Genomic DNA, 9332 nt, shown 5'->3' with positions numbered 1-9332 from the left:
GCTGTTCTGCCGGGACTGAGGAGCGTAGGTAAGGGCGCGTTCCTTGACAAGTCTCGGAAGCAACTTAGTGAAAAGCGTCCATTCAGAGATCAGTTTGTTACAGACAGACGTATAGGCTTTTAATGTACTGGGGGATCAGAGTTACAGTTTGATGCCTGAAAGGGAGGAGGGGTTGGATACAAGAACAACAGCGATGCTGGACTCAGTCCTGGATGCCACAAAAAATTCAGTTTCCTCTGAGCAAGAAGGAGAGGTGCCCTCTGAGACCCCCTCACCTGACACAGCAAGGAGGGGCAGGAGCAGCCCAGCTGGTTCCAATCCGTCCCCACAGCTTGCACCAAACAGTAAGACCAACCGCCCCGGCAGCGATGTGGGCTGCGTGCCGATACCCTACTGCCCCTTTTTCAAGGGCAGAAAGGGAGAAGTGAGGCCCTGACAGCCCATTTAGGAGCAAGGATCAGATATTCTGCCCATGAAGATGATGGTGTTGAGGGCGGCTTCCCGGATGAAAAGCAAGAAGGGCCTGTTGGCTTCAAAGATAATTCTGTTCATAGGGAAGGAGCGGCCGGAGACAAGGACGGCTGTGGCCGCTGATGCCTCGCTGCCTTCTTCATTCACCTACCAACCAAAAGAGAAGATGGGTTTAAAATACAGGCATTATGCAGCAGTTGGAGGGCTCTCCCTCCTACCCCACCAGTTTGGAGCACAAGATGACAGCACAGGTCAGAGCACATTCTTTTACATTGGTAAAGAGGAGATCTCTACCCAAGGAAGGCAGGAGGATAGCACTGCCAGCCCAACCGTGCCAAGCTGTGCCACCCACCCGGCACACACCTGCCATGAAATAAGCAGGAAAGAGCACTTGAGTCTTGTCACAAAGCTTTGGATCAGGCCTCAGGCTCCCATCGTGTCCTACTTGTGCTCCCAACACCTGCAGCATCACTGGGGGCTGAGCACCTTTACACGCTCAAGGTACTGAGGTTCTACCTTACCCCAGAGCCCCAAATCACTGAGGAAGTGACCACCACTGGTCCAGAGCTACTTTTTTCCCTTTATGCTTCAAGTTTTTAAAAGAAAGAGCAAAACATATCCTGGGACAAAAGAAGGCTTACCTCAAGGAAGGCTTTGTGGAAAGCCTCAGATACGTACAGGTCTGTACGGCCCTCTGCAACTATGCCTGAAACCCAGAATAACAGAATGGGGAGAGTTACAACAATGTATGGAGAGAGCAGCTCAAGATACAAAACACCTCCATCCTTCATGACCTTTCATGACCTGTGTTCAAAACAGAAGGCACATTTGCCCTAAAACAAGGATATCCTCCATCAACTGTAATTGATTACTCAACTCCCATGCCCTTGGTGCTGAGCAGGGCTGTGCGTCCTCGATGAGGACAGAGCACTGAGTCCCTCATGGGTGTAGCATCACTTCAATGTGGGCACAGTCTTTTTCCTCACGTGTTGCCCTGGCACCTGCAGAGGAGCGGTTATACCTCCACCTCCACCACCCCATTTCCACATCTGACCTGGGAGTCTCGCATTTTCTGGACTGAAGAGATCTTCCAGCCCCATTTTTCTCAGCTTCTCCTTGACACTGAAGCTGTCCTCAATGCGGAAGCGAGGGAGAGAGACTGTGAGAGAGACCTCCCGCATGGAGTCTATCCAGTCCTGCAGCTTCTCCGATGTCAGGTCTCGCTCTACCTCCACCAGCGGCGTCCCAGCATAGGGCAGGACCAGCACCATTGTGATATCGTTCCCCTTGTAAGGCAGCTCCATCACCTGCACTTTGTCCTGGGGAACAGATGCGTGGCGGAATTTGGACTCTTGGTACATGATTGGGACTTGACAGGTCTCCCCGTTGGCTTTATGAAACAAATCCAGTCTTGTGTTCGGAGTCGGGAACTGTGATTTCCAGTGCCCCTACAAGGGAGATTGAGGAGCACAGAGACAAACATGAGCATCATTACTCCCCCCAGGGAAGTTGGCTGCTCCCCCAAGTTTTGTTAGCTGTACCTTAAAATAAATGGTGTTGACCAGGACCAGGACAGTGAGATCATTGATGCTTCCCTCTGGGATCACTTCTGTAATGCGCCTCTCTGTCTTATTAGCCACCCACTCATTTATGATCTTCCTGGAAAGCTCTGGCTTCTCCTGAAGGACGAGACCAAAATAGGTTAAGTCAAGGGTTATAAAAAACTTCTTTGTAACCCTTCTGTAGGAGGCATTACAGGGTGCACGCTGAGGAAGGACACCGCACAGTGCTGCAGTGTTTAGAAATTAGGAGCTGTGAAGTGATTGTGGTTAAGGAGCTGGGACAGGAGGAGCTGTGTCCTGTCCTCCCGCCTGCCTTCACTTGTGTCCTGCATGCCCAGAGCGTGGCACTGCCTGCGGGCAGGAGGTGAGGACGCAGCAAAAGCAGAAGGGCAGGGAGGAAAAAACACTCCCCTCCCTCTGCCACAAACCAAAAAAAAAAAAAAAAACCCACACAGAAAAAAAAGACACACACAAACAACAGAAGTTCACACTCACTTTGAAGTTCAACGGCCAGAGTTTGGCTCCATACACTATTTCGCTGATGTTCTGGTAGGTCTCGTTAAAGACCAAAGATTTCTCTCCGAAGAGGCGGTTGGCTGATATTAGCTCCGACGATTTGTTGGCTTTCTTGTAAAGCCGGCAGTTGAGCTTGGCAAAGAAGAAGTGGACCTGGTCGGACGTCTTTTCTGAAATAGTATCAAACTGGAAGACCTGGAGGGGCCAAGCAGCGAGAAGAGATTCACCAGCCAGCTCCTGTACTCCCCCACAGCTCCAGGATCCCACCAGCAGCCTTTGCCCTCCCTCACCAGCCTAAGCCACAGAACTGAGAGCTCTACAGGCCTTCAGAGCTTTTGCCCCCCAAGTTTTTCCTCTGTGCCCCCAACCTCTGTCAGGGAACCAGTTCCAGCCCAGCATGTGAGCCACCAGGCTTTCCCCAGCGCTGTTACAACCAGCACAGTCCATGCTCAGGGATTCAACCCCCTTGCCCCAGCCCCGGGGGGCCTCACACAAGGCGGGCAGCATGGCAGGGGCCTGGAGGCAGCTCCTGGGTCAGCACAGGCCACAGGAGGTTTGGGCTAAGCCCTCCCATGAGAAGGCCGAAGGCTGCTCCTTCCCAGGAGCAATTCTCATGGTCTGCTGAGTAATTCTGGTACTTGTTATCTGTTTTCTAAGATGTAGCAATTGCTTTGAGGGTAGGTTTCTGCAGCGCATTTTTTTCTCCCTAATCTGTTCCTAGCTGCCAACTGGAAGAACAATTCGAATTTGTCAGCTAGTCTCCAGCTCAAGGCTTTAGGCACAGAAAATCCCACAGCACAGCGCTCACAGACATCTGGGATCCCTGGCACCACCTCCTATGGGAGGGCACTGGCTCAGCGAGAGAAGGGTCCCCTCAGCAGGGGGGGCTGGCCAAGAGGGGAAGGATTTCAGCATTTTGCTGGTCTGCCCCCAGACTGCAGATGACCACAGGTGGTCCCTGCAGAGCTGGGATCTGAACACAACGAGGCACGAGCAGCCTCACGTCTTCCTCCCCAGGGGCTGTTTAACCCAATGGTGCTTCTCAAGCCACACAGCCACCCTGACACGGATGGCTCTCGGCAGCTGTTGGCCACCGTCACCTCTGCAGCCTTTCAGCCCTTGGTGACGGCTACAGGGAAGGGCTGAGGAAACACCACCGACCTCCATGAGCTGCTGCAGGGTGTCACCACATGCTCCGAGCTTGGTCATGGCGAAGGCTGTAGAAATGCTGAGGGGCGACATGAAGATGTTTTCTCCATTGTCCTTGGAGTCGGCCAGGTACTTGTAGAAGACGATGGCGAAGCGCGAGTTGGCATTTGACAGCTCCCAGACCCGGGGGTTAGTGGACTCCGGGATCTTGCTCTTGCTCTTCCCTGGCTCTTGCCCCTCGCCCTCCTGGAACTTCCTCTCGGGGTTGCGATAGATGCACATGGGGTTCACCGGGATGTCGCGGGGCTTCGCAGTGCAAATATCTTCCACAACATAGGGCTTAGGGGCAGCCAGGCCCCAGACGCTGAAGAGACACACCACAAAGAGATGCATTGTCCTGGAACCAGAGAGAGAGCTCACTAGGCACCCGCCTGCCCAAGAAATCCCCAGTATTGTCACAGCACCCGAGCAGCAGGACCGCCACTGTACCCCCCTCCCATTGCCCTCTCATATTGCAGCTGCAGGACGAAGCAGGAGCAGGAATGCCTCGGAGCACACTCTGCTTTTACACATGACATAATGAGAACAGTGCTTTCCTACAGCCCCGGGTGCCTGTTTTTAAGCAGCCCTGGCAAATTGGTGCAAGGACATGTGGATCAAAGGTCTGAGCCTCCCCCACTGTACAGCTGCCAGAGCTGGGTCTGCAGTTCAGTTGCATTTATGCTTCTGTACAGCTCCTACCCAGCTTCCTCGTGTGGAGGGCCCCTAGGTGCCACAAGCTTGGCAGACAAGCCAGCCTTAGACAAAATGTTTGACCGTTTCCTTCCCCTCTTCCAGTCCTTCCAAGTGCTGAGCATCTTCAGTCCCTAAAAAGCGCACTACGTACAATCATATGGTGTAGCCAGGGTATTGCAGCTATTCCCATCCATGCTGCGATAAAAACTGACTGTCCCTGTTACCTGAGGAGGTGAGACTAACATCAGTGACCACATTCCAGCAAAAACAGGTCTTGAAAAGTCTCCTAGAAAGCCAGAGATCATTTACATTTCCACCTCTGCTAAAGCAAGGGATGCCCCTCCCACCAGCGCTGGCAGCAAACCCTTGCTGGCCATGCGGGGGCTGATGAAGCAGCACGCAAGGCCTTCTGCACGGAGTGGTTTGGAGATGCCCTTTACGTGACTCTGTCGGGTTTATTCACGTGTCCTGCGGGAGGAAGCTCACAGACCACAGCCACAGCAGCTTGGGAAACAACTGCTGGAAAGGGCTGGCAGCTTGCCCAGGACGTGCCCGCTGTGGAAGAGAAGCATCCAGCTTGGGTCTCCGCCTGCCCCCGTGCGCTCAGCGCTGCAGTAACCGCGCTGCCGTGTGAGGAACCGGAGCATGGACAAGCTGCGTTCACCACCGGTGCTGCCTGTCTCTGCAGCACCTGGTGATCTGGGATGTGGGAGACCTCTGCCTTCTTTCACAGTCCCCTCACCGGGCTCTTGAGCAACAACTTCATCTGGGCTCCAGTTCTTCTGCAAAAGCAGCGATTACCTCATTTGGCACCAAGGCTGCGTTGAGCCCTGAGGGGCCCTCTCCAGCTAATAGCATAGCAACAAGCACTGCAAGAAAACATGCCAAAACAAGATGTTCTTGCTCAGGCCATGGCCACTCTTGGTGGTAAAAACAAACAGATTATCTTTCAAAAGGTTTAGTACGGGTGTGCAGAGCAGCTGCAACACCACGAAGAGCAAAACCTAAACCAGGCAGGAAGTCAGCCGCCCTGACACCAAAACCACCCAGGGCAGGAGGGGAAGAGAAAGGAAAGCTGTTCAGACACTTTTGGGAGAGGTATGGTCACAAGGAGCACGATTGCCTGCTTCTTTCAAGGCAAAGGCAGATGGTGCCTGGCGCTACGCATAAAACCCAGCACACAGGGGAAGGGAGCATGTGTAGACTGCATGGTACAGTCCCGACTCTGTAAGTTAGGAGGTGATACAGAATTTTACACTTAACGCCTTAATTCAGATTTATCAGCCACTTTGGCCAGCTCAGCCCACCCAGGGCACGTACACAGCATTTTCAGGACGAGGGGAAGCACGAGACCTGCAGAGAACGCCCTCTACAAGAAGGGAGGGCTGCCCGTTAGAGCAGGAGCCCTCCCTAGCTGAGGCCAGCTCAGTGCCGTGTCACTCTGCTGAGAAGCGGCCCGCCTCCCTCCGCGGCTCTTCGCCTTCCCCTTTCCCCCTGCAGCACTGCCACGCATCCATATGGCAACCGCTCTCATCCTGGAAGGATCCCAAAAGCATTACAGCAACATCACTGTCTAAAAAGGGTTACTGGCAGGGAAGAATGTACAAACTGGGAAGGGCTCATTTTTTCTGGGAGAAGTGTAGAAAGCCAAGAAGCGAGTTGCTGAATCAGCTCAAAACCAGAAGACTCCAGGCAAAGGCAGAGAAGCCCCCAGCCCACGCCTGCCGTGTGACACAGCCGGGCTGCAGCCAGCACAGCACATCCCCACCCTGCCGCCGCTCGGCTCTACAGGGAAGGGCAGCCACAAACGGGGCTCAGAGCCCCCAGCTTGGGGAGCTCCACCAAACACGCCGGGCTGAAACTGCCATCGCTCTCTGCTGTGGCACAAACGTCCTGCAGCACTCGCAGGGAGTACCAGGCAGTCCAGCAGCTCACACCACTTGAAGATGACTTATGCGCTCAAAAAGAGCTTTCCCTGATCCCCTGAGAGCCCCCAAATGGAGCAGAGAGCAAATCAGCACTGCTCCTTTCCAGCCAGCTCAGGGACTGGTGCACACAAGGGACAAGACCCAAGCACAGCACAAGCACCAGCAGGCCCGTGTGAGAGCCGGGCTGGCAGAGCCTTCTCCAAACAGCTCCTCTGGCCCATGCCCGGAACAAGAGAGCAGGCTGGCAGCAGCCTGGGTTCACAGGCTCCTACAAAGGGAAATGAACCTGTGACAAGGAGTTAATTAAAAATGAAAGAAGAGTGGAATTGGTTTCTCTTACCTGGCCCGCTGCCTCCAGCCTTCTGATTTTGGGATGTAAAGACAAGTTGTTGAGAAGACAGGCAGTCTTGCTCGAGACCTGAGGGTGCCCAAATCAGTCCAAAGCAGTTTCCCCACTGGGTTTCTGTGCTTGAGCAGAGCACAGACGAAAGCAGAGGGTGGGAGGGGAGTAGGATGCTGAGGCCAAAGGCTGATGACCAGCTGCAGAAGGTTAAGCAAAGAGCAGAAAAAAACAGTGTTTGGTTTGAAAGAGGTTTTAAAGTTCAATCTGACAAGGGAAAGTTTGACCACCCATCGCACACCAATGCCAGCTGCCCATTTCTTACCAATAAGAAAATTATCTGCTCATGAAAAAACTTTCAGGAGGGCAAATAAAAACCTGATCATCCTAAGGTATTTGTAAACCTCACATTAGCATCTCATAACTCAGCAAAATGCTTCTTTCTGCCCCGAGCCCTATCACTGTCCCATCAGTCCGTTTCCCAAACAAATGGGCACAATGTAGGACAATCCACCCCGCTTCCTGCCCCGTGGTTTCCAACACACGCCCTCCTAAATCCCCTCACCTTTCCACTTGCACAGCTGGGCAGCTGCGGGTTAACAGCCTCCACCCTGGCCCAAGCAGTGCTGGGGGCAGCATTGAGCAACAGATTTCAGGTCTAGGACACAGCTGCCCCACAAAGGGAGCGGCGCTGCCTCCGAACATGGCAGCGCAGGAGCTGGCTGGCTCTGCAGGCACCAAAGCCAACCGCTACTAGCCCAGTAAGAGCCAAGGTCTCAGCGGACAACACAGCTGCAGACTGGAATTAAATGGGACAAAGATTGGGGAAGTAAGTGCCAAAGAGGATGGCATGCTCTGCACCCAGCTTTGCTTTAGGGGTTCTCCCCCACAGCCCATGGCCACAAGTGCCGCTCTCACAAAGTGGCTTTGTACAACACGAGCACCGTACCTGCTGTACCTTCGTGCTTGCTCTCATCTCTTCCACAAACTGGGGGGATCTTCACCAAGAACAAGCACAGAAGCTACAGGATCCCCTCCAAACAGTGCCCAGCAGCACACCCAAACCCACAAGCCCCTCATGTTTGCTTTCTGCCTGATGCAGGCCGGGGCAGGAAGCACCCAGCAGAGCAGATCTGTGATGCAAGGCGGGGATTCACTGCAGTGTTTTTGGCCACGTGGTAGCACAGGAGGTAAAATGTGCTCTGTGAGGACAGGCTTGCACGCTGTACCTGCTTGGGGTGCTCCATGAGGCGGCTGGTTTCCATGTGCTGAGGCGACACATGGGCTCACAGATCCCAGAGCCTTCAGAGGGAATCAGAGAGTCTCCACTCCCAGCAGGCAGATACCCACGCACAGGCTTCCATTCGTCCCACACTGAGGCAGTTCAAGGCAGTAAAAAAACAACCCACAAGCAAACATCTCCATACTCTGCACACCCCATACAGCTGGGGCTAACGTGAATGAACCGCCAGCAGTGTGACAAGGCACAGGAGCACTGCGACTTCACGTTCCTTGCAAACTGAGGCAACTGCCGGCATCCACACTGCAGGCAAGCCAGCTGCTTCCTCGAGGTATCCCAACCCTTGGGGAAGGGCTGACAGGATCTTTAAGCTGCCCGAGCTGTGCCCTAAAGGGTGGCTGACAAAAGCATCTAGGTGCAGCACTTCAGTGCCAGTTAATTATGGGTTCAGTTCAAAGCAACAACTCAGCAGCGGTGCCTGGGCTGTACCTAAGGAAGCATCCAAAATGCCAAGTGCTTTACAGCAAGTCCCTGGCTGCCTGATGGTGCTAGGGCAGAGACTTGTTCTCCCAAAGCTGCAGAGGGGTCCCAGCTCACACCGAGCAGCCACCAGCTGCCCCAACCCAACCCAACTACAGCACGGGCAGCCTGGGGCAAAGGGGATCAGGCACCTGCAGTCTCTGCTGCACTCACAGGCAAGAGCTGGGGAGTCAGAGCTGCACTCACGGGTCAGGGAAAGCACAAGACAACGATGGCCCAGCCAGGGATGTCGTGTCAGGGTGCTGCTGCCTTCCCTGAGCCCCCTCAGCACAGCACACGGCTCCCTGCCAGCTCTGCGGGAGCATCACAGGCTCTGCTTTTCGCAAAAAAGAGCCCTGAGCTACTGAGAGCGACTGAGAGCAGCAGGGAGAGGCGAGTCATGTTTTCTGAATGTGCTTGCATGGCCCTCGTTTTGGAGAACCTGGAAAGAACCTAGAAAGAGACAGCCGTTAAACATACCTGAGAGGTAAGCAAATTCACATCGATTTCGGTTCGTGCTTTGAGTGCTCAATGCTGTTCTGTGGTGGTGCTCAGGGAAGACACACTGAGCAAGGTGGGACGAGGGAATCTCAAGTTCTGGGCCAGGCTTTGCAGCTCACTCCTCTCCTGGTATCCCCACCCAAAGGTGAGAAGTTTTTCCAGCAGCTGCCATCCACTCGGACCAGCCTCCCCTCCTTGCCATGCAGTTTCCCCAAAGCTCCTGAGTTAAAGCCGCTCCTTTCCAATGGGATCAGACCCTCCACAGCACTGCAGATGTTTTTTTTTTTAGAAACCAACTGCTTGACAGAAACTCTGCAGCTTTTTATTAAAGCCCCTGAGCGTCCTGCAACTCTCAGACCAGTGGGAGAATG

General features: G+C 54.0%; 1 protein-coding gene across 1 annotated transcript; it reads right to left on the bottom strand.

The window, feature by feature from the left end:
* Positions 1 to 89: 89 nt before the first annotated feature.
* On the bottom strand, positions 90 to 4117 carry SERPINC1 (serpin family C member 1). The gene is made up of 6 exons (XM_082765918.1): positions 3711 to 4117; positions 2529 to 2744; positions 2013 to 2150; positions 1526 to 1919; positions 1113 to 1177; positions 90 to 618 (listed from the first exon to the last, which is right to left on the bottom strand). The coding sequence occupies exons 1-6, from the start codon at positions 4089 to 4091 to the stop codon at positions 445 to 447; spliced, it is 1368 nt and encodes a 455-aa protein (XP_082622044.1). The 5' UTR covers positions 4092 to 4117; the 3' UTR covers positions 90 to 444.
* Positions 4118 to 9332: the final 5215 nt, after the last annotated feature.

Source organism: Aythya marila (genome assembly GCF_965140915.1).
Source record: "Aythya marila genome assembly, chromosome: 8".
Taxonomy (NCBI): domain Eukaryota; kingdom Metazoa; phylum Chordata; class Aves; order Anseriformes; family Anatidae; genus Aythya; species Aythya marila.
This window is presented reverse-complemented; position numbering and strand designations above follow the sequence as displayed.